General features: G+C 42.6%; 1 protein-coding gene across 2 annotated transcripts in view; it reads left to right on the forward strand.

Annotated features, from left to right (window-relative positions):
* sspo (SCO-spondin) overlaps positions 1–23,733 on the forward strand; it is a 78,010-nt gene that overhangs the window by 15,488 nt on the left and 38,789 nt on the right. For both annotated transcript variants that reach the window (XM_081601439.1, XM_081601440.1), the window contains 47 exons: positions 707–856; positions 1,311–1,404; positions 1,506–1,715; positions 2,619–2,824; positions 2,968–3,082; positions 3,373–3,494; positions 3,931–4,086; positions 4,702–4,935; positions 5,032–5,154; positions 5,748–5,845; positions 6,210–6,441; positions 6,538–6,690; positions 7,460–7,597; positions 7,715–7,897; positions 7,995–8,145; positions 8,379–8,538; positions 9,232–9,280; positions 9,878–9,979; positions 10,062–10,189; positions 10,380–10,500; positions 10,647–10,774; positions 10,938–11,079; positions 11,168–11,338; positions 11,928–12,105; positions 12,196–12,271; positions 12,561–12,582; positions 12,666–12,786; positions 13,227–13,440; positions 13,534–13,675; positions 14,148–14,309; positions 14,386–14,565; positions 14,664–14,741; positions 14,818–14,970; positions 15,547–15,705; positions 15,790–15,954; positions 16,027–16,218; positions 16,354–16,476; positions 16,760–16,889; positions 17,008–17,133; positions 18,606–18,697; positions 18,826–19,029; positions 20,310–20,480; positions 20,574–20,829; positions 21,432–21,478; positions 21,591–21,761; positions 21,854–21,988; positions 22,939–23,075. In XM_081601439.1, the coding sequence (XP_081457565.1) occupies positions 707–856; positions 1,311–1,404; positions 1,506–1,715; positions 2,619–2,824; positions 2,968–3,082; positions 3,373–3,494; positions 3,931–4,086; positions 4,702–4,935; positions 5,032–5,154; positions 5,748–5,845; positions 6,210–6,441; positions 6,538–6,690; positions 7,460–7,597; positions 7,715–7,897; positions 7,995–8,145; positions 8,379–8,538; positions 9,232–9,280; positions 9,878–9,979; positions 10,062–10,189; positions 10,380–10,500; positions 10,647–10,774; positions 10,938–11,079; positions 11,168–11,338; positions 11,928–12,105; positions 12,196–12,271; positions 12,561–12,582; positions 12,666–12,786; positions 13,227–13,440; positions 13,534–13,675; positions 14,148–14,309; positions 14,386–14,565; positions 14,664–14,741; positions 14,818–14,970; positions 15,547–15,705; positions 15,790–15,954; positions 16,027–16,218; positions 16,354–16,476; positions 16,760–16,889; positions 17,008–17,133; positions 18,606–18,697; positions 18,826–19,029; positions 20,310–20,480; positions 20,574–20,829; positions 21,432–21,478; positions 21,591–21,761; positions 21,854–21,988; positions 22,939–23,075 (6,800 nt within the window). The remainder of the gene's footprint in view (positions 1–706; positions 857–1,310; positions 1,405–1,505; positions 1,716–2,618; positions 2,825–2,967; positions 3,083–3,372; positions 3,495–3,930; positions 4,087–4,701; positions 4,936–5,031; positions 5,155–5,747; positions 5,846–6,209; positions 6,442–6,537; positions 6,691–7,459; positions 7,598–7,714; positions 7,898–7,994; positions 8,146–8,378; positions 8,539–9,231; positions 9,281–9,877; positions 9,980–10,061; positions 10,190–10,379; positions 10,501–10,646; positions 10,775–10,937; positions 11,080–11,167; positions 11,339–11,927; positions 12,106–12,195; positions 12,272–12,560; positions 12,583–12,665; positions 12,787–13,226; positions 13,441–13,533; positions 13,676–14,147; positions 14,310–14,385; positions 14,566–14,663; positions 14,742–14,817; positions 14,971–15,546; positions 15,706–15,789; positions 15,955–16,026; positions 16,219–16,353; positions 16,477–16,759; positions 16,890–17,007; positions 17,134–18,605; positions 18,698–18,825; positions 19,030–20,309; positions 20,481–20,573; positions 20,830–21,431; positions 21,479–21,590; positions 21,762–21,853; positions 21,989–22,938; positions 23,076–23,733) is intronic.

Genomic DNA, 23,733 nt, shown 5'->3' on the forward strand with positions numbered 1-23,733 from the left:
TGGGTTTTTTCCAACTGTCTCAGGATCATTTTGATTAACTGAATCCAAAAATCACTTTGCTTTTGTTCAATCAGGTCAACTTTCTGAACTAATGTTCAATTCACATGTGCTTACCCTTATCAGTGTTTATTATTCACTTTACAGAAATCCACGTTTGTAACATTTAATTAATTCACTCTGGTAGAAAACTATTTTTTTTTGTCCTGAAACCTTCCTTGGATGAGAAATATCAATGGAAATGAACTGATGGAGTCACAAAAATGAATCAATTTAGTCAGGAGATCGGATTTCTGTAAATCAAATTAGAATAAAAACCTGACCTGATTGAGAGAAATGCATGTCATTTATGGAATCAGTGGTGCAAAATAGTCCAAATTAAGTTGGAAAAACAGACAACTTCCATAAAATATCTTTTTGTAACCCAGTGTTTGCCCAATAATTATGCACATGTAGATATTCTCCTAAGAAAGTAACAAAGTCACATCCTCACTTTTACTTTCTTACATGTTCATGTTTGAGGCTTATTAACATTTTTGGGTTAACCGAGAGTAATTGTGTACAGGATAAATGTCATGTTAAAGGAAAAGAGTTTAAAAATGATTTCTGATGGTCTCATTTTTTGTACTTCACAAACCACTGTTTGGTTAACTTTTCCTGTCCTCTGGTGAGCCTGTCGTTAAGAAACTTCTGCTTCCACTCCCTGCAGCTCTTCAGTGTGATGAAGGGCAGCTCTATGATCCGTGCGGTCCAGCCTGCACTCCGTCCTGCCCCGGTGTCCAGCAGAGTCCACACTCTCAGTGTGGAGTGCTGTTCTGTGTGGAGGGCTGCTTCTGCCCTGCTGGCACAGTCAGACACGGTAACAAAAAGATGTGCTACTTAAGGTGTAATTATTTACAATAGGTCCATTAGGGACCTACAAACTACATAGCAGTAGTTTATCTGGATATTCACAAAAACCCAGCTTTTATTCTAACAGTTTGACTTATGTGAAATTACATATATGGCTTCTTAACTAAATATTTTGTGTCAGCAACCTAAATAAATAGCAAATTAAATAATTAGTTTGCGTAATTTGGAGCTAAATACTTAGTTTGAACTGTTACTTTAGAAATGAATGAGAAAATCTGACCTTTTTTTCTCTTATGTCAAGCTAAAAAAGACAAAATATTGCTGTTAATGTTTACTGTAACTTTTCAAAGAGTACCCTATAAAAATATGTAAAATATGTACAATGAAAATCTTTACAGTTTTTTCAGATAAGGTTCGCAAAGCTTACATTTCAGAACAACGTGCTTCATATCGCTCCGCAGGTGATGGCTGTATAAAACCCACCCAGTGTCCTTGTGAATGGGAAGGCTCCATGTTTCCACCTGGAAGTGCCATCACCAATCACTGCCAGAACTGGTCCGTCCGTCTAAAACCATGTGAAAATAAACAATCGATCTGTTTTAATGTTAGAGAAACAGATGGGCTGGAAATCTGACAGCTGTTGTTGTTTTGTCCAGTTCCTGTGAAGAGGGCGTGTGGCGCTGTGAGGGCGTGTCTTGCCCTCCTCCCCCGCCTCCTTGCCTGGAGTCAGAGTTTTCCTGTGCCAGCGGACGCTGCATCTCCTCTCAGTGGGTGTGTGACAACGAGGACGACTGCGGAGACGGTTCGGATGAGGTCTGTCCAACCACCTGCTCCCCACAGCAGTTCAGATGTTCCAGCAGCCCGAGGTGATTCCTGACCTGCAGCTAAAACAATCCTTCTGACATCAACATGTGAAAACGCAGCCCAGCCGATTAATAACTGGACAGCAAAAGTCACTGAATAGGAGATTTTTATTATTATTTTTTGTACAGAATTTGAACCGGGTCAAGTTAAACCTGCCGTATTAAGAGTTCTGGGTGCAACCAGGTCTGTCACGATAACAAATTTTGTTGGACGATGAATTGTTCCAGACGTTATCGCGATAAAGAATAATATTGTTGTTTTGAGACTATTTTAAGTAATATGATGATAATTGGCAAAACAATAATGCAGAAGCACATTCTGAAAGATTAGTAATGTAACTGGAAAACTTTTTAAATATCCAAAATAAACAACACAACAAATAAAATGAATTGTGAACTCTTTGTAAACAAAATTGTCCTTCAATTAGTTGAGACTAAAGAACCAAAGTGAAGACTTTTATCATCCAGCCTTTGATAGAAAGAGATAAATGATAAATCATGCCAATAGAAATTATTGACTTTGTTTTAATTTACCAATAAATCTATATTTAATTTATTGATTATTGTGACAGGCCAAGGTGCAACGTATTTATAGATAGATTTTTTTTTTACCATAATTGTAAAATCCTTTTATATTTTTATACTTAATTACTGCTCTGACTGAGCTGTTCCTTCAGCAAATGCCTTTTTTTAAAAATCTGTCTGCTCCTGTTAGCAACAAATTGATTATCAAATTGATCAACAAGTATTTCAATAATTGACTCGTCACAATTAATCCGATTAATCGTTTCAGCTTTGATATAAAAAAAACATTTTCTGTCATGACTTGAGTCGGTTTTACAGTCAGTCTTTCTGCAGGACTAAAACTCTTGAAGTGAATTAAGTAAGATAACCCCGACCTTGCAGTGGACCATGTTTGAACCTGGCTCTGCGTTGTGATGGCCACCCAGACTGTGCTGACCAATCGGATGAGGAGTTCTGCGGACCCCCCACCCCGGCGCCTCTGTGTCCTCTCGGAGAGTTTCAGTGTGCCAACGGAAAGTGTCTTCCAGCCAGCCGTGTGTGTGATGGACGGCTGGACTGTGGCTTCGCTGATGGGTCTGATGAGCAAGGTAAACTGACACAGAGAATGTGATTCCCAGCTGGTTAATAAATTAACTTCATGGTATGTTTTATCCATGTTCACTCATGTTGCTGATGTGTTTTTATGAGCTGCTCTTCTATTGCTTTGTGTTGTGATCTATCACCCATTCAGACTGTGGTGTGGTGTGTGAAGAAGGGGAGTTCCTGTGTCCAGGAGGACGCTGCATCCTCTACATCCACCGCTGTGACGGCCATGATGACTGTGGAGACCTCAGTGATGAAAGGGGGTGTGTTTTCCTTTGATTATTCTACTTTTTGAGATTTTAAACACATTTTTGAGCATCTAAGAGACTAAAATTGGTTCCTTTGTATAATTTGTCTGCTAGTGTTGAATCAGTGTCAATAATGCTAATATTTCAAACAAAGCAGTGTTTTTTTAAGATTTACTGAAAACCATCTTGACGCTACGCAGCTAGCTTTTTCCTTATTGTTTCTGTGACCTCATATTATGGCCGTGTCATTTTAAACAGTATATTCTGGTCTTTTAAGGATCTCAACCAGACTCTGTGATTTGCAGGTGTGTGTGCTCACCAGGAGAGTTTCAGTGTCCCAACGATCAGTGTGTCCCTGTACACACACTCTGTGATGGACGCAGAGACTGCCCTTCAGGAACAGATGAAGCTGTCTGCCCAAAGAAAGGTGAACAGTAACATTCTATTGTCTCTACAGACAAGACAATGCTCAACGCTGGGGGCTAGGGAATTAGCTTGCACAAGATTTGGGTAAAAAACGACCTGGAATAGATGCAAAACAATGCAGTCAATGGTTCATATACTTCAGTTTTTAACTTCTCTAATTCTTAAACTAACTTTTTTGGAAGCATCAACAAGTCTGAATAGAACAGAAAAGGAATCCCAAACTTTGTCTTGGTGCATCAGCCACCAACCAGACACAGCTGATTTGGCTTGTTTGGTCGAAAGTATTTCAAAGTCTGACACTGCTAATGTGCATACCCCTTTAAAAGTGTTGAAAAAGCTTCATTTCTCTATTCTTACCTCATGTTCTTTTAAACGGCATATTCTGGTGTCTTAAATTTAAGTGACCTAGCATGTTGTGTGTTTTCTTGGCCTTGCAGTGACCTGTGCTCCCCATCAGTTTGCCTGCAGCGATGGTTCATGCGTTGCCAAAACGAAGCTGTGTGATGGAACAGCGGACTGTCCGGGCCGAGAGGATGAGAACAGAACCAGCTGCTACGCTGGAATCACTCCGTCACCTGTCACACCATCTTCAGGTACGAAATGATCTTAAATAAATAACTGGTCGAAATAATGACTAAATAAATCAATTAGATATTATTACTCTTAAAGGTGGTATTCATCTTTAAGTTTTTAAAGTTTTCCTCATGTTTCATCATCCAGTTTGTAGAAAATGGATAATAAACAGTGGGTTCTTGTTTGTAACAGCCAATAATTGGTACAATTATAATTTTTTTCCCCCGCATATGTTTAGAGTCTCAACACACAGTTGTTGTTTGACTGTGAAGGTCTTCCACAGACCAGCAGATGGTCTCTCTAATGAAATTGGCCTGGATGTCGATCATACCAACACAGAAAAACAACCTCTGTTTTTTTTTCACACCTTCTTCTATAAATTTTCAGAGTAGAGAGTTCCAAAACCAAAATACTACAGGATGCAGGCAGGAGTGACGGTCTGAGACATGCCCTGAAATACTTTTTGAAGCTTTTGAGTCTTGGCTCTTTTCAAAGGTTTTCTGAATCCTAATCTAACAGAAAGTGATATATATATCTACAAAGGATCAGACTTCTGTGCATCTCTAAAGTGATGTTAACTTAACATCTTCCAAGATAAATGTCAAGTTTTCTCAATGAAAGCTCCGTTTGTGCAGTTTGTAGGTCCTATGAGTTGAGGTGTGCCAGCGGGGGTCAGTGTGTGCCTCAGGCGTGGCGTTGTGACGGGGAAACGGACTGCGTGGACGGCAGTGATGAGCAGCAGTGTCCTGCTCCCTGTGGACCGGGCCAGACGCTCTGCCTCAGTGGGGACCAGTGCGTGGATTACCAGCAGCTCTGTGACGGAACCCCCCACTGCAGAGACGCATCCGATGAGACCGTCAACACCTGTGGTGAGTTTGTAGAAAATGCTCGTGTGAGCGTGTCGGATCCACAGAGGAAATGTTTTAACGTTTTGTTGCATTGGAAACGAACTGTCCATCTCCCAGGCTCCGCTCAGATACCATCCTGTCCGGGAAGCTTCCCATGTGACAACCGCACCTGTGTGAACGTGACCCAAGTCTGCAATGGCGTCCCAGACTGCCCACGCGGCGACGATGAGTTGGTGTGTGGTGAGTTCACATTACATGAGGAGAAGAGGGAGATAAAGTGAAAAAAGTGGCGAAGATGAGACAATATGTTATTTTGCATTGTAGGAACTACCAGATTCGGAGAAACAAGTTAGTTAAGAGCCTTAGTAATACGAAAATAAAATTTGACATTGTTGATTCATTGCCAAAGTATTCAGGAAGCAGATAATATCAGGCTATGTTTGATTTTTTTGAAGCAGTGCAAGTTATATAATAGTTTTTAATTTCTTTTTTTTAGTTTAGTTTAGTTTAGTTTAGTTCTTCTGAAGGAAATTGTCTGCCCTGCATTTTATTTAGGGGTATATGAGTAAAACTGGAGAAAAAGATTTTTATTGGGAAACCATTTTGTAAATCATCTATTCTTTGGTGTTCCACTTCATAATTATGCCCTTTGGTGTGATGACCTGTAAAGTCACAGGAAAATATACTAAGGGGAAAGTTCAAGTTTCAGCAGGAGTTGGAAAATTAATTTCTTACACAATATTTGACACAGGAAACACTGAAGAGGAAGTAATGTGACAGTTGTCAATGCTCTGTTGAAATATCTGTTTGCTAAAACATGTTCCTGTTTCCAGATCAAACCGTTTCAGCAGCTCCCCCTGGCGGTCGAAACGTCTCTGCGCCCTGCTCTGAGTTCAGCTGTATGGATGGAAGCTGTTTACCATTCAACAGGGTGTGTATCTAACCACCATGTTGATCAGCACTGGCACACAAACTTCTTTAATAAAGTTGGTGATTTGATGAGCAAAATCAGGAAAGAGTATATATATATATATATATATATATATATATATATATATATATATATATATATATATATATATATATATATATATTTAAATAAACATGATTCTGTTTAAATAAACAGAATCATGTTTATTTAAATTCTGTTTTATATATATATATATATATATATATATATATATATAAGACTTAAACATCTGTTAAAAATAAAACATTTTTAGACGTTTCAAAATGAAACTTTTTGGATTGTGTCACGTAATTATTGAGAGTGTCTTGATGATGTTCTTCATCAGGTGTGTAATGGTGTAGCAGACTGTCCTGACTCTTCACTAACCCCGTCTGGAGGGCCCACAGATGAGCATGAATGTAGGATTTGGGGCTCTTGGGGCCCTTGGAGCTCCTGCAGCGCCTCCTGTGGATCAGGTACCATGAACCGGCGGAGATCCTGCCCCCCAGGTGACCCACTTCACCGCTGCCTGGGCCAACACACCCAGAAGCAGCAGTGCTTCAACACCACTTGCCCCGGTAAGCAGATGGAGAACAAGTATACTTTTGATATTTGTTCTTATTAATTAGATTGAGATTGAGATGTTATATGGTTGTTGTTTTGCTTGTCCTCAGTGGATGGTCAGTGGTTGCCATGGAGCAGCTGGTCCAGCTGTTCCCGTGGTTGCGGTGAGGTGCAGGTGAGGCTCAGAGACTGCAGTTCTCCTCGCTATGGAGGTCGCCGCTGTTCCCAGCTCCCCGGACCCTCTAACATCTCCCTGGAGATCAGTAAGGACTGAGTTATCAACATACAGCTCACAGGTTTATTTAAACAGAATCATGTGTTATAGTGTTCCACTGGGTTCTGAATGAGGACCGGTTATATTTGCTTATAGATGTCACTTTTAGGACTTATATTCATATATATGATGTAGATTTCCTCTATTATCCTGATGAAAGTCATGCTTATTTATTCATGACATCAAATGACAAGGTAATTTTAAGAAATGTAGACCTTACCAGCCTGTCTTCAAAATGTCTGGTTGAGCTGTGAACTGTTTTGAACTTAGTCTGAATCAAAGTCACGTATCATTTTCAGCTGACTTATTTAACGTGTGCAGAATTACAAAAGCAAATCATTTCCACAAAGTGACATCTGCATTTATCACATTAAATCTTTATTTTTCCCGGGAAAATGAGAGCAAAGCCCTCATTGGGAGAACAGATAAAAGATGCCAACCCCCCAAAAAGAAAAATAAAACAAACATTTAGAGTAACTTTTAAAATGAGTTATATGTTTAGTATGTTTTTAGAATGTGTTGTATTATTTATGTAGTATGTACAATTCTTGATCTGTTTGGCTCACATCGTCTACTCAACCTAAGGGAGCTTTTGACACCCAAGACATATTTTCCATGTATTTCTGTGTAGCATAAAAACATTCAGAGTTTTGAAGAAAGTGTCTAGGACTAGTATTGCAACAAAAACCACTTGACGGTTGTTTTTGTGGTCCTACGATCATGGGATCATAACATTAATTCTACTTCCTGTTCTCCAGAACCATGTCCTGATGATGGCTGTGTTGACACCAGCTGTCCTCCTGGCCTGGTGAGGCGCCACTGTGCTCCGTGTCCCTCCTCCTGCGCTCACATCAGCAGTGAGTCGACCTGTGACCCTGCAACGCCCTGCTTCTCTGGTCGGTCGACACGTTACAGCGCAGAAAGAGTTTAAAATTGTGATTTCATGTAATTACGCCTTCAGCTAACTTGGAAACTGTTGCTGTGAATCGTCACATTTCCCTCTTTGCCTTTAGGCTGCTGGTGCCCTGAAGGCCAAGTGATGAGTCACACACAGCAGTGTGTGTCACCTGGAGAGTGTGTGTGTGAAGTGGCCGGTGTTCGCTACTGGCCGGGTCAGCAGATGAAAGTGGACTGTGACCTCTGTGTGTGTGAGAGGGGAAGGCCTCAGGGGTGTCGGCCCAACCCAGACTGCTCAGGTGGGATACACACACACACGCACATACTACACACACAGTGTGTAAACACATGATCCATTCTGTTCTGATCCCACACATCTGTCTCTGACCCCCTCAGTGCACTGCAGCTGGTCGTCATGGTCTGAGTGGGGAGAGTGTTTGGGCCCCTGTGGGGTCCAGAGTGTCCAGTGGTCATTCCGGAGCCCCGATAATCCCACCAAGCACGGGGATGGGAGGGTGTGCAGAGGGATTTACAGAAAGGCTCGCCGGTAGGAATCATCCATTTCACTTCCTGTTATTTTAGAACCTTTCCATGATGTTTGTATGAATAATTCATCGATATCAGAGCCATCACTTTAGAGGAAATAAAGTCGAGTGGTAAAATAAACTGTTCTTGGAGATCACCTTCAATGACCGACACTTCTGCTGGCTGCTTCTTACTGTTCAGCTGGGCATTAATCCGTAGCCATGACGACACTATTTGTACCGTGTCTGTGTGCAGGTGTCAGACAGAACCCTGTGATCAGTGTCGCCATCACAGTCGATCCCATGTAGTTGGAGAAAGATGGAAAGTGGAGCCCTGCCAGTTATGCCATTGTCTTCCCAACCTCACGGTGCAGTGCGCCCCCTACTGTCCATACTCAGTCACCGGGTGCCCAATGGTGAGAGGAGATTTGTCAGAGCTACTGTGTTCACTGTGAGACTGAGCTGAGAATCTTAGTTGTAAACAAAATTGTAAATTGATCAGCATTAGCTAAGCAATAGTTTGTATATTTCTTCTATATGCAAACACATTCACTTAAGTAAATATTATTCATTTTTCTTTATAAACCTTTATGTGAACCTGAGTCACTGACACTGTAATTACAGGATGTTTCTTTCTACTGAAGCTCCTCATCTGCAGTGCTGTGAAAAAGTATTTTCCCCTTACAGAGTTCCTCTGGTTTTGGTTTGTTGTTTGTCTTAAATATTTTAAACCATGAGACATATTTTAACATCGGCCAAAGACCAGAAGCAAATGCCAAAATTGGTGATTTCACTTATTTATGGACAAAAGCCATTAAATAAACCACATGTAAAATCATGGAACAGCTGAGATTTGACTTACTTGACTGACTCCTGACCTGTAGAATCAACAAAAGAAGCTGTCTGAGAATTTTTTCCTACTTGGTTCTGTCACACATTCGCAACACATCCTGCTAGGACTGAGCCATTGACGTCTATCTTTAATATTAGGAATTGTTTGATTATCACATTTAGACATAAAAAAAGGGAAAAAATCTAAGTACTCTGAATGGGGGCAAATACTTTTTCACAGCACCTCATAAAGCTGTATATCGTTTTTGTTTTTTTAGGGTCTAAAGCTCATCACTGGAGAGGGGAACAGGTGCTGCTACTGCCAAGGTAGTCTGTCTGTCTGTCTGTCTGTCTGTCTGTCTGTCTGTCTGTCTGTCTGTCTGTCTGTCTGTCTGTCCGTCCGTCCGTCCGTCCGTCCGTCCGTCCGTCCGTCCGTCCGTCCGTCCGTCCCGTCTCGTCTCGTCTCGTCTCGTCTCTGACAGATCCATATAATATTTATGTATATTAAATGGAAAATATAGATATTTTTATTGGTCAGTTGTACATAGTTCTGTCTCTTTTTATTAATTTAGATCCGGTTTATTTACAGTGGTTAAATAAGTATAGGACATATCTTTCTCATTTTTAATATTTCTTATGGTTTCACTGACATAAAACTCACACATAAGATGTCGGCAACAACCCAAGAAACCTGGTGGTACAAAGAAAGCAAAGCATAAACTCACTTTCAGACATACAGCTTTCAGCCCAACACACATGGACTATATAAATCATCACAGGCTGCATGTATTCTTTACAGACAATCCACTTTTAAATGTAACATCTTTGTCAAGATAATGAACAGTGTGAGAGAAGAACAAATGTTACATCATTCACGGTTTGATTGTACACCCTGGAACATAATTTGTTTTTAATGATCTGTAGGTGAAAATGGGACAACGATGGCAACAGAAACTCCTGGCATTATGACATCCAAACCCAGGGATGTTACTCCTGTAGTACCTACATATCCTTTTCCACCTGGAGGTTGATGTCTTCGTTTATATACAGCAAATGTCACAGTCCATTACCATTCAGTATATTTAAATAATTCATTCTTCCTGTTAAGATGAGTGTTGGGTTCCTCTGGGTGTCCAGACCCTCCCAGTGTCTAGTTTTACTGCCTCGTCGCACCAGGAGGGCCACCCACCTGACGCAGCACGTCTTCATAGGTGGGACCCCAGTAGAGATCTCCAGGTACCTCACACATTCATAGCTTTCTGACACTTAACTTGATCAGGATCATCAATCCAATCTGCCTTTTACTTAAAAAAGTCCTAACAAGCTCTCCTGGAGTAACAAAACATAAATGGTGGACTTTTTATTCACCGTCAGATCAAGTCATAAAACCGACACCGGTTCTTTTCTGTTTGCTGTTCACATACAGGGCTGGAGTCCAGAGCCAGAGGAGTATAAAGACCTGCCACAAAAGAGACGCGAAGGACAAAGTGTCAACACGCAAAGCCCCTACATACAGATCGACCTACTCAAACCTTACAACATCACTGGTAAAGATTCCCACAGGTGCTTTCAAACAACTGAAATTGAAACTGCTGATTTCGTGTCCTGTGTTTTATTCTGTGAACAAAGAGCTTTGTTGTGTGATTATCCCTCGTTCGTTTATTAAAATATGTGATGACTGATCTGATTCTAGGCGTGCTGACCCAGGGAGGTGGGGTGTTCGACACATTTGTGTCCAGCTTCTATCTCGAGTTCAGCCATGATGGAAAACGTTGGTACACTTACAAGGAGCTTCCTTCTGATGCGCCACCCAGAGCCAAGGTCAGAGGTCAAACAGCTCTGTTTGATCTCTGACAGATCAAACAGATCTGTCAGAGATCTGACAGATCTGATCTCAGGCGACCCTGGTGCCTTCATTGGAGTTCAAACAGCTTCATTGGAGTTTCCACGTCGTCAAATCAATGTTTCTCTGCTCTTACTGCAGGTTTTCCTCGGTAACCATGATGATCGAGGCGTGATGGAGAGTAGACTGGAAAGGATAGTGTCGGCTCGGTTTGTTCGACTGTTGCCTCATGACTTTCAGAACGGCATCTACCTTCGGCTGGAGATCATGGGCTGTAGTGATGGTCAGCAGATTGATGATAATCAGGTTTTGCTGACCTTGAAGAAAATGGACACATCTTTCTAGAACATTCCTCTTTTTCTCCTCTCAAGGTTACCCCAGGTTAACTTTCCCAACCCCTCCTTCACCAGTCACTCTGGGTGAAGGCTGCAGAGAGAGAGAATTCCGGTGTGATAACGGTCGCTGTGTGCCGGCCGGCTCTCTGGGAGTTGTCTGTGACGGAGTCAATGACTGTGGGGACGGGTCAGATGAGAAGTACTGTGGTGAGTTATCTGCTCTGATTAGTCTGTGTAGATAATTTCCCATAATGCACTCTCAACCAGAAAATGATGGAGTGTTCCATTCGTAATGGGGAAAGCTGGAGGTGTATTCTTTACATGCGTTGCTTGAGAAATCGCCTTTTGCTAGAGACAAAAGAGAACTCTTACAACTGCTGAAATCTCATGCTACTCCATTGTTGCTTCAATGGTTTTTAGCGTAGCCGCACCACAGTGCAGTGTGACAATGAAAATGTAACAAATGTGGGGATTTTTTTCCCTAATTGAACCGAGAACCGGAGTATCCGGTGTGAAAACACATTTAGAAACAAGGTGAGGAGATCAGTTGTCTTCTGGCAGCTTGGAGTAGAATTGGTGTTTTTGCTTGTCTTTTTATTTTTTTGCTCTTCTCCCCCTGGCATTCCACTAAGTGGAAGACAGTGAATTAATATTTTTATTGTTCGTTTTGGTTTTAATTCACATTATGTCATTATTTTTCCATCTCAGTTTTGCAAAAGTTCTTTTGTAAGTTAAACAAATGAGCGTTGCATGTATTGGACAGCTTCCTGTTGTGTGTATAAAACATCTTTTGCAGGCACCCAACCTTCCTCCACAACCACCAGTCCACGCAGCTGTCCCATTGGTCACTTCTCTTGCCCACCACCAAGGGGTTGCATTGAGGCAGACAGGCGCTGTGATGGTTTCCCTGACTGTCCTAAGGGAGAGGATGAAAATGGATGCCATCTACATGACATCACTACACAGTCAGACAGGTAAGGAGCGTACTGTCTTAATCGGATGCTTATATTTGTTCACTAAAATCGCTGTTATTCCTTATTCCAATTTTATTTTCCCATTTGCAGGCCACACACACCCACCCCATCTCCTCTGAAGACCCCATCAATGGTTGCTGTTACTCTCTCTACTGCATCACCGACTGTAAGGAAAATGTTTGAACATCTGTTCTAAACTAATTGTATTATATTCTCTGTATAATGCAAACCAAATATCAAAACCCACAGTTAACAGTTCTGTCTTGAAATTGTAAAAGCTTTAAAAAAGTGACATTTTCTCCTCGTTATTAAACTTACACCATTGTGACAATCATGCGGCCACTGCTTCAAACTTTAAAAGACAGAAGATTCCAGATGTTGCTGCTGTTTTAGTTTATTATTCGTTCCTTGTTGCTCACACTAACGTCTTCTAATCTGGATGTATTTATGGAAAGGACGGCGGTCCAGGATACCACGGTAAGTTTCTGCTCTTTCTGAAGATTTTTTTTAAATACCTTGAATTTTTCAGTGTTCCCACTAATAAATGTCACATCTCACAGGCCTTTGCTCCTCTCCTCTTGGACTGGAGGATGGGAGGATTCACTACGGCCAGCTGTCCTCATCCTCTCAGCATGAGAACAACCCCGCTGACGCCGGGAGACTAAACATCGTCCCCAACATGTGGGTGATGGCATTCTCCTTTGCTTGTAGTTTCCTGGTGTTGTTGACATTTAATATGGGGGGTGCACTGATTGTAGTTTTCTGACCAGTCACTGACCTTTAGAAAGTCTGTCTTACCGATTCCAATTTGGTCAATTGGCAACAGTGGGGTGACTATAGTTACATGCAGATATGACCTTGTGTCAGCTTTCTATCACTGCAGAGCAGAAGGGGGCAGTGACTGATTTTCAGACCTCTGCGTACGTAGATAAGTGGAAATGATCAGATTTGTGTGTATTGGTCGGGTTACACCGACCAATACACACAAATTCATTTTGCCCCGATTTCTCACAAAATGAAGGAAATTGGGGCAGATTTATCGATGGACACCTATTTAAATGATCATTTGAAAACAAGGATTCAAGTTATCAAAATTGCGTATTATTATCTCTTTCCTGCAGTCCAGTTATGGAACCTGGCTGGAGCCCCCTACCTGAGGACCCCCAGCCATATTTTCAGGTGGATTTCCTGGAGCCCACTTGGGTGTCAGGAGTGGTGACACAGGGCAATGAGCACATGTGGGGCTACCTCACCAAATACCGCCTGGCCTTTGCCCCCCAGAGCGCCCTCTTCTCGGATTTCACAGCAAATGGAAAGTTTGACGGCCCTGCCAAGGTGCTGGTTGTTTAATACTATGTAGCCTATAAATCAGTGAGATAAAACTCAGACTAAGTTTGTGTAATACTACATGTGATTTTTGTCCCGTAGGTGTTTGAGGTTCGGATGGTGGGCAGGACCCCCGTGACCCGCTGGTTGGGCCGGTTGGTAAGAGCTCAGTACATCAGAATCATCCCTGTGGAGTTCAGGCACACCTTCTACCTCCGTGTGGAGATTCTTGGCTGCAGAGGAGGTAAGGACTTTAACAAGCGTACACCGCTATGAAAGCATGATGAACAAAATATTTCAAGAGAAAAAGTATAAAAAACCATTTGAACCTTAAGACATTTGGTGACATTTAAGCCACAATGTTCAGTGGTTTTATTGAGATTTTATCAGATAGACCAACACAAACTAGGTCATAATTATGAAGTGAAAATGATACATCGCTTTTTAATTTTTTTTTTTTTTCGGAACAATAATCTGAAAATTATGATGTGCATTTCTATTCAACCCTCTTGAGATAATACCCTGTTTTGCAAACAGGAAGAGGATTCATAAAGACACTGGAATGTATCTAGTCGTGTTGGAGTAAAGGGGATGAATACAAATATAAGTTTCTATTAGTATATGTAACTTATACAGCTTAGTAAAGGTTTAAGTATAAAATTGCTTTAGATGTTCCTTATAGAGTCATAAAAACAATGTGTCCCTGACATATGCAGATGAGTATGTGACCACATCGCCCTCTGGGGTTGGGACAGTGACAGTGCAGCGCTGCAAGCCAGGCCAGTTTCTATGCCACGGCAGTGAGGAGTGCATCCCTGTGTCTTTGCTTTGTGACGGTCAGCCAAACTGTAAGGACTACTCTGATGAGACGAACTGTGGTGAGAGTTACGCAAAATTTACCATTTAACGACAGATCGGTTCTCTCTCTTAAAGCTTTCCCTCTGTCCTGTCCAGGAACTGCTCCCACCAGAGGTTTTCCAGGCCTCCGCAATCAGACCAGCTACACTGGAAAACCTGGTATCCATGGTGACAACACAACAGGCGGCCCTGGGCTGCACACTACCAAGTCTGAAGATGGCTTTCCTGGTGTGGCATCACCTGCAGTCACTCCCAGATCTCAGCCACCAAGTTCAGGTAACTGTGATTACCTGGTTCTCTTGTGTCGGCTGAATTACTTGTGTGTTCGTTTGGTTCTAAACGATCAAGACTATCTTAATACCTACAATATGCAGGAGTCACAACAGGCCAACCTGGACTCCATCTTACTTCCTCAGTGCAGCCTGGCAGACCCGGTCTTCAAACCACAGAAGGTGGGTCATGATTTCCCCATGTGTTGTCCCTGCAATCACAGTTACAGTATAACCAGCAGGTTCTGTTGATTCACAGCACCATCAGTCATCACAAGCACAGACACCGGTTTGCCCAGAGTGCTTTGCATAGAGGGCCAGTTCGCATGCTGGTCATTTGGCTGTGTGGACTCTGCACGAGTGTGCGACGGAAGGAAGGATTGCTTAGATGGTTCAGATGAAGAACGTTGTGGTATGACAGACTCCTCGTTATTTCTTATTCACCAAAGCCAGAGGTCTTCATGCCCAGGCCTCGAGGGCCGGGGTCCTGCAACTTTGAGAGGTCTCTGCTTCAACACACCAGAGTCAGATATTGAGGCCATTAGAAGGACTCTGGAGAACCTGATTGTATACTGAGGGGGTACTTCAGCCATTTGGTTCATGAGTGTTGGATGTTAGCCTGGTCAAAACCAGCCCCTGGTTCTATACTCTGCTTCAAAACATCCATCCGTCTGTCCATTCATTTATTCATCCATCCATTATCATACACACTTATTCCTAGTGGAGTCATGAGTGGTGCTGATGCCTCTTTCCAGTGGTCAACGGGCGAGAGGTGGGGTCACCCTGGACATGTCGCCAGTCTCTGCTTCAAAGTATAGAAACTGAAAGCGTGGCTAACACTGAATGGCTTCGATTCCAGGCTGGTTGGACCAGGGACACATCTAAAAGTTGCAGGACGCCGGCCCTTTAGGCCTTGGTTTGAGTGAACCCTGCTCCAAAGTTTTCAGTACATGCTGAATGCCAGTCGTCCCTCACTATGCCCCTTCAGGTACAACAACCAGCCCAGCAGTAACTCCATGGCGCCCCCTGGTGCCCAGACCCTGCTCCCCAAAGCAGTTCTCTTGTGACAGCGGTGAGTGCGTTCACAAGGATCGCAGGTGTGACCTGCAGAGGGATTGTATTGATGGATCGGATGAAAAAGACTGTGGTAGGTGTTACATATGCTCTTCCAAAGTGGTCATGTGATCAAAGGGTTTGTGTATTTCTTAGCTTTTATTCTGCTCTTCTGCAGTGGACTGCATAATGTCCCCATGGACAGCCTGGAGTGGCTGCAGTGTGACGTGTGGTCTCGGCTCCCTGTTCCGGCAGAGGGACATTCTAAGAGACGCCCTGCCTGGAGGATCCTGTGGTGGAGCTCAGTTTGACAGTCGAGCCTGCTTTCCTCGAGCATGTCCAGGTCTGTATGCAGGACCTACATCCATCACCTATTAGGGGAGCCGTTTGCTTGATACTGTGTTCCTTCTCCCAGTTCATGGTCACTGGTCGGCATGGACAGAGTGGTCAGAGTGTGATGCTCTGTGTGGAGGAGGAGTTAGACAGAGGAGCAGAACCTGCTCAGCTCCTCCTCCTAAAAATGGAGGGCGGGACTGTGAGGGCATGACCCGACAGAGCCAAACTTGCAACATCCAGCCCTGCACCAACGAGACAGGCACACAGACAGGTAAGGGTCAAACGCAACCACCTGTTCTCAAAGGTGGAACTTTTCTTCCAAACTTAAGACTATTCAAATGCTTCCAACTGGATGGGTTTGATTGTTCTTAGTTTGTTGTAACTCCACTAACAACCTGACCAACAGGCTGCGTCAGCGGCATGGTGCTGGTGAAAGAAGAAGATTGCCGAGCTGGACGGGTTGATCTCTGTCCTCCCACCTGCTCAGACCTCAGCATGACCAGCAACTGCTCTGCAACATGTGTCATCGGTAAGACTCAGAAGCATGGTTTTTACATTTAATATAAGCTGCATGTGCCTTTGAAATGCAGGTAAAAAAAAACATGTCTTTTATGACAAAAGCTGAGTGTTTCTTCCAGCAGTGACCATCCACTTATTGGATTCTTCTTCTGCAAGATTTTGTCAAGGGTTTACAGGTCAAAGAAGGAAAAACATGCATCCCATCCCTCAGCAACACCCTGGAGGGAAATGCATTCCCTCCAGGGTGTTTTGGATCAGAGCAAACTTTTGCCATAAATGGTGTCTTTCCCCAGGCTGCCGCTGTCCCTACGGGCTGTACCTTCAGGACGGCCGATGTGTGAACTCCAGCCAGTGCGTCTGTCACTGGGATGATGAAACCTTGCAGCCTGGGCAAGTGATCAGCAGAGATCAGTGCACCACGTGGTGAGAGATACAGACATGTCTTCAAATATTAATGTGAAAAACATGTGTAAAAAGAGATTTTTTTTTATTGTGAATAACAATGAGTGGAATGCTTGTTGGAATGCTTATTTGACCTCAGCATGTGCAGAGAAGGGCAGGTCACTTGTGACACTTCTAGATGTCTGGAGACCTGTCAGTGGTCCGCCTGGTCTGCATGGTCTCCATGTGATGTGACGTGTGGTGTGGGGATGCAGCAACGCTACAGGTGAGCATGTTTGTTTCTGTGCAGTTCAGGGTATAAGGCACCGATAAACCCTTAGAGTATCAGCATGTCTCTGTCTTTGTGGCTTATTTTAAGAAAATTGTTCTTTGGTTTGAGTTTACTCTTTACCATCAACTTCCTGCTTCTTCCATCAGATGCAATATTTTACTCAAAGCACTCTGTTCCCATTACTTTTCACCTAACGAGCAGATGCTAACAAACTGATCCCAAACTGCAGTGTCAGTCAAACGAAACTGTAGAGTTTTATGTATGAGGAGACGACGATCTGGTGTTCAGCAGGTTCCCAAACTGTATATTTCTAACCTGGATACAGAAACACATTGAAGCCAAAATGGAGAAGTTCTCTATGTGGAAAAAGTAGACCGAGCCAAATTCAATGTCTGTATGACAATCCCAAATGATTACCGTATTTTCCACACTATAAGGCGCACCTAAAAACCTTCAATTTCCTCAAAAGCCGACAGTGCGCCTTATAATCCGGTGCGCCTTATATATGGACCAATATTGAGCCACAACAGGTCTAGCAACTATGGTAAGCAGCCGCCGACTTCATTTTCTCCCGTAGAAGAAGAGGTGCGCGGTGCATGCTGGGATAGTTCTCAGAACACTGGTTTGTTAATAAAGTTTGATAATACATTTAAAGCCAGGGGGGGCGGAGGGTCGGGGAAAGAGAGACAGAGACTGCGGCGGTAGCGTGTCGGTTGGTCTGTGTTACACAGAAAGCAGTTGGGAACAATATCGCAACACCAACACCATGAGTGAAACAATGACTGGGGCAGCCTACTATATAAAATACTCGGGGACCACTTCTTTACAAATGTGGATGTGTAATAATAGAGTACGGAACAAATTGGCAACCCAAACTGAAGCGTCTATTCTATGCGCCTTATAATGCCTTATATATGAAAAAAAATTTAAAATAGGCCATTCATTGAAGGTGCACCTTATAGTGCGGAAAATACGGTACCTCTCCACTGTCATGCCTGATATTTGGTACAATTTGTTTGGGCTGTTTTTTTTCTGTGTGTCTCAGCTAAATATCTCTACTTTGGTCTCATCTGTCTAACAAACATCGATGTAGAAATCTTGTGGTTTCAGATACAACTTTGACAACCCTTTCAAACAATCCATTCTCATTCAGTCTTTTCCTGTTGTGTTAAGAACGATAACATAATAATTCTAAGTGATCCATGTAAAGTCTGAAATGGAGCTACTGGTTTTCAGCACTAGTCTAACCTTGGGGTGAAATCGGTGAGATGTTCACTGCTTGAAAGATTTCCAGCTGTCCCTGCTGTCTTCCACCTCTGAATAATGGACTTCGAGTATTTAGGAAATGACCTCTGACCTTTACCAGATTGTTTGGCAGCAGCACTTCCTTCTCTAAGGTTAATAGCATAAAATTATGAAGATAAAGACGAATGAGATCTTATCAAAGCTAATTTCTCTCTCCTCAGGTCTGTGCTGATCTCAGCTGGACCAATCAGAGCGCAGCCCTGTTCGGGAGATGCCTCTGAGTCCCGACGCTGTTCCATCCCATGTCTCCCTGGTATCTGAGCTCACACTCACTCAGCTGAATTGTTTTGTGGCTTTTTTTTTAACAACTTAATTGTTTCTAGTCTAACAGTTTCACCTCATGTATGAGCTGTGTTCCACAGTCTTCTCCATGTTGCACAGTTCTACCAGGTGGCACATGGAGTAGATGGACCAGCTGGTCAGAGTGCACTAAGACATGTTTCAGTGACGTGGACGATGTGGGAATCAGACGCCGATTTCGCAGCTGCAACCAAACACCCTCGGCTTTCAACCGTACACACACACAACCTGTGTGTGATGGAGACGATGAGGAGCTTGAGCCCTGCAACACCGAGCACTGTCCAGGTACAGAACCCTTCATCCTGTATGCACATACACAGAATATGTGCATACAATCAAATAATTGTACATTTCTGTCCTTAAAGAGATAGTTCATGATATTTGAGGTCAGTTTAGGAGAATATGAGCAGTTCATGTTTCAGCTGACGTGGATGATGCTCGTATTTGGTGTACAAATGTGGCCCTTCAGCAAATAGACCTTATGCAGATGGCTACTTTTGAAATTGTTTAGGTGGAATTGTTTTTAATGGTCAGTTTAGATCTTCTAAAATGAAAATGCCAACTACAACACAAAGTATTTTTCTTGTATTAGCCTTGTTTTTGTGCTTTGGTTTTAATATTATGGAAGGACTTTTTACTCAAAAACAGATTTTTGCAGTGACTCAGCTGATGGAGCACTGACACCATGAGAGGAGGCCAAAACTGCCACAAATAATCACTTATACCAAACATCTGGTTTAAAACATGCTGTAAAATATGGTGAAAATCCCAGCAAGCAACTACTTTTTACATGACTTCTTACACATGATTTTGTTCAATGATGCATGGCAAAGTTCAAGGCCTGAATAAGCAATTTTTAGATGTTCAGAAAGTTGGTTTATAACGGCATGAAAAATAACTTTTTGCTGTGTTTCATTATGACATTCTACCTAGGTGCTTGTTGAAAGTTTGATTTATTGCACTTTTGTGTCATGATAGATGACGTTATCCTGTATTTGATTCCTGGTCTCGAAGCATTTGCTGCATTTCTTCCCCCTCCCTGTCCACCTTGTTAATTTACTGTTCAATAAATGCCAAAAAAAGAAGTAGAACAGACTAGGGAACATCGATTCATTCACCTCGGTTAAAGAACGTTTTCACTTTGGGAAAAAACCCAAAACATCTTGTAGACTAATAAAACAGAAAACATTCAACCCAAACATATTTATTAACACAAACACCGGATAACTTTTTTCTTTTGACCTACAATAATTTTTCTACTTTTTTTTCATTTAAGCATATTTTTATTTTAAAAATTTACAGCAAAGCTGATACAAAGGAAAAAAAAACACAAACTATTTTTAATTTAAATAAACCACAAAAATCCTTTTGAGGTTTGAGTTGCTAACGGTAACAGCTCACTTTGGTGTTGGTCCTTCTCATGCTGGCCTAATCTTTGCCTCTGGTACAGACTAGTCTGTATTTTTATTAAATGAAGATACATGAAGATAACCTTTTGAAAGAATATCACTTCAAAAATTGTGAACTTCTCCTTTAACATGCTAACTTTAGCCATGTTCTTCCAGTGGATGGAGGCTGGTCGCTCTGGTCCCACTGGTCTCGCTGTTCGTCTGACTGTGACTCTGGCGTCCAGACGAGGGAGAGGCTCTGCAGTTCACCGACGCCACAGCATGGGGGCAGTAACTGCTCTGGGCCTCACATACAAACAAAGGACTGCAACTCCCATCCCTGTTCAGGTTTTACACATGCAGAAAACACTGTCCTCACACTCTTTGGTTTGTTTTCTGTGTCAGCAGACTCGTACTGAATGTGTGTTTGTTTCCCTTTAGGTGTGTGTCCAGAGGGCATGACCTACATGACGGCAGCGGAGTGTGAGGCTCAGGGCGGGGCGTGTCCGAGGGTGTGCATGGACATGACCTCCGCAGACGTTCAGTGCGCCACCTCCTGTTACGACGGCTGCTACTGTGCCCCGGGGTTCTACCTGTTCAACAGCAGCTGTGTCCCTCTGGCGCAGTGCCCCTGTTACCACCAGGGGGCGATGCACCCAGCGGGAGCCACCCTGCCTGCTGACGCCTGTAACAACTGGTACCCCTCTTAAGCAATTCTTTCACTTCAGGCCACAAGTCCTGCTTCTGTTGGAACGTTTGTCATTAAAGCTGCATTAAAAAATGTTTTTTATTTATTTGTTAAAACTGTCACCATGTCATGGCAGTTTGTTATGAGACAGCTGAGCTGCTGTTGCTGTATGAAGAAATGAACCACTCCCAACCTTAAACAACCAATCAGAGTCAGGGGGAAGGCCTTAGCGCTGTCAACCAACGTCATGTACTCGCTGCTAACGGTGTTACCGTTGCAGGAAAACCGTCATCGGTGGCCATGCTAACTAGCCTTAGCATTTACAACGGCTCTGCTAGCTGCAGCATAGCAGAGAGCAAGAGAGGAGCACAGAGAGGGATGAGCTGCATCACATGGAGGTGATTCTCAGCGATAAGACCCGCCTCCTGGCTTTGATTTGTTGTTTCTAGTTGGTACTGGGAGAAGATGGAGGAGCTAGATGTTTTTTCACAGGTTATGTCTCATATCATACTGTCACGAGTCACATAATGAGAGTTTCAACAAATATGCAAAATAAATATTTTTATAAAAGTTAAATGCTGCAGCTTTAACTCCTTCTGTCACGTTAACAGTACCTGCACTGATGGAGAAATGGAGTGTGGGTCTACTCCATGCCCAGGTGAGTACTGTGTGATGACTGGTGTTTTCCTGTTCTCTTTGTTTTTTGTTTTTATTTTGTTTGGCTTATTTTTATTTATTAATTTTTTTTGCTTTGTTATTTTGTATCAAAGTGGACTGTGGTTGGAGCAGCTGGACGCAGTGGAGCACATGCACTCGGACGTGCGATGTGGGTATCAGACGGCGGTACCGCTCAGGAACCGATCCTCCTCCAGCCTCCGGAGGTCGTCCCTGCAAAGGAGAGAGAGTCAGTGCTGATACCTGCAGCGTCGAGCCCTGTCTGGGTGAGAACAACCACATCACCGATGGTGTCAAAGTGATGTGGAATGGATGCGTGGGAAAGGTGAAGGATACGGGTGTCGTGATGTGTCTGAAGGTATCAGAGAACCGTGGAGCTCGTGGTCGGAGTGCTCTGTGACGTGCGGAGGAGGTTACCGGACCCGGACCCGCGGGCCAATCAGGACCCACGGCACAGCCCAGCAGTTCAGCGCTTGTAACCTGCAGCCGTGTGGTAACACTGATCTGATCAGTTATTGTTCCTTCAATAAGCGGGCTCACCTCATACATATGTAGCTGTAGTTACTACAAGAAAGAAATGAGGAACCAATATGATTCGCTACCAACTCTGGGCCTTCTTAAATCATCTAAAAATGCTTTAGATATTTCTTGAAAATAACAACATACTGTCATATTTTGTCAGCTGACATTCACTCAGGTAAAACAGACTTTCTTACTGTTATTATTGACCTAGTTGCCTAAATACAGAATCAGAGAAAAATTAGAAGTGACTAGAGTTTGAGTCAATTCCTCTGTTATACCTGCAAACCCAGAGCAGCTCCATTTCATTACTACTTTTTTCCGGTTATGGATTGAGCCCTTAGTTTGTCTTAAGTTTGAAGCAAGAGGAGATGTTTACATGTTGTCAGTATCTGCCCACGCTGACAGAAAGCACTCACAGTACTTTACCCTCCGCTCTTTTCTACATAGGATGGCTGAAGTTTGTCCTCAAAGTTTCTCAGGTTATTTTTTTGTGTTCACTCAGGAATAGAGTACCAAGTTGAGCTATTCTCACTTCAAATTCGTCATGTAAAAAACAGTTTCTTCAAAAGTGTTAATATCATGTTTGTGCACAGCTGCTGTCATATCCGAGTGTTTTAGAATTTAATAATCATTCCCAGAGTTTTTTCAGAAATTTTGGAAGTGTTTTATTTTTTCTTTAATCATATACTAGTAGTGGTCTCCAATTGTAGACATCACTTATGAATAGTACAATAATTTTTTCCTAAATTCTTACATTTTTCCTAAATTGCTCCTGACCCCACTGTTAGTTATTTTTACACGTTTCTGCCAAGAATGATTAATCCTTATACTTGAACTAATACATTGTAGTCTCTAAAACAATACATATATGTAATCTATTGTGAGTTGTATTTCTTGTTTTTATTTGACTCGTATGCTCAGGTGGGGGCAGGACTTGTCCTCCAGGCCAGCAGTGGACACAGTGTGTGGTGGGACCTGTGACCTGTACTGACCTTACTCTGAACCTGAGCAGGAACTGCACTCCAGGCTGCCAGTGTCCACATGGGACTGTCCTGCAGGTCAGTTAAAGCTCATGACAAAGCAACAACAGTTGACCAAAGTGCTCTACAACTCATCATGAGACAATCAAATGAAGTCACATAAAGAAGCAACATCAATTCAGACAGGTTTAGAAAAACGAATAAAAATATTTCAGTGATGTAGATGCATGAGGAATTTATCACATAGTTCTGGAGCAGCAACTGCAAAAGCCCAGTGTCCTCCATTTTTCAACCTTAGTCTGGAAATATCAAGACCATTCAGGTAATGAGGTGTCAGTTCATTTTAAGATTTAAAAATAAGCAGGAAGGAAGTTGCCTCACAATCAATCCTAAAACAGAAGCAGCTGCTGATTCTTTGGGAGGGGAGTGATGTGGTCTTGCTGGACAAGCTGCAGGCAGATGACCTGTGCTAATCCAGTGTAATGAAGGCCTAACTGACCTTGTCGAGGTCACCAAAGTACAGGGACGGCTTCACCCTTCCAATCATTTTTAACTGAAAAAGGTCAGCTCCCAGTACAGCATCTGTCTGCTGAAGTTCAAAGAGTTATTCAGAATAATCCTCAGGTTTCTGGTCAAGATCAGTTCTTAGAGGATCAAAATCCAGCTGGTCAGAAAATTCAGAAATGTTAGTTAATACTTTTTCTTTTTTTTTTAATGTGCCATCCATGCCAAACAC

Source organism: Poecilia reticulata, chromosome 20, assembly GCF_904066995.2.
Source record: "Poecilia reticulata chromosome 20, P_reticulata-male-v2, whole genome shotgun sequence".
Lineage (NCBI taxonomy): Eukaryota > Metazoa > Chordata > Actinopteri > Cyprinodontiformes > Poeciliidae > Poecilia > Poecilia reticulata.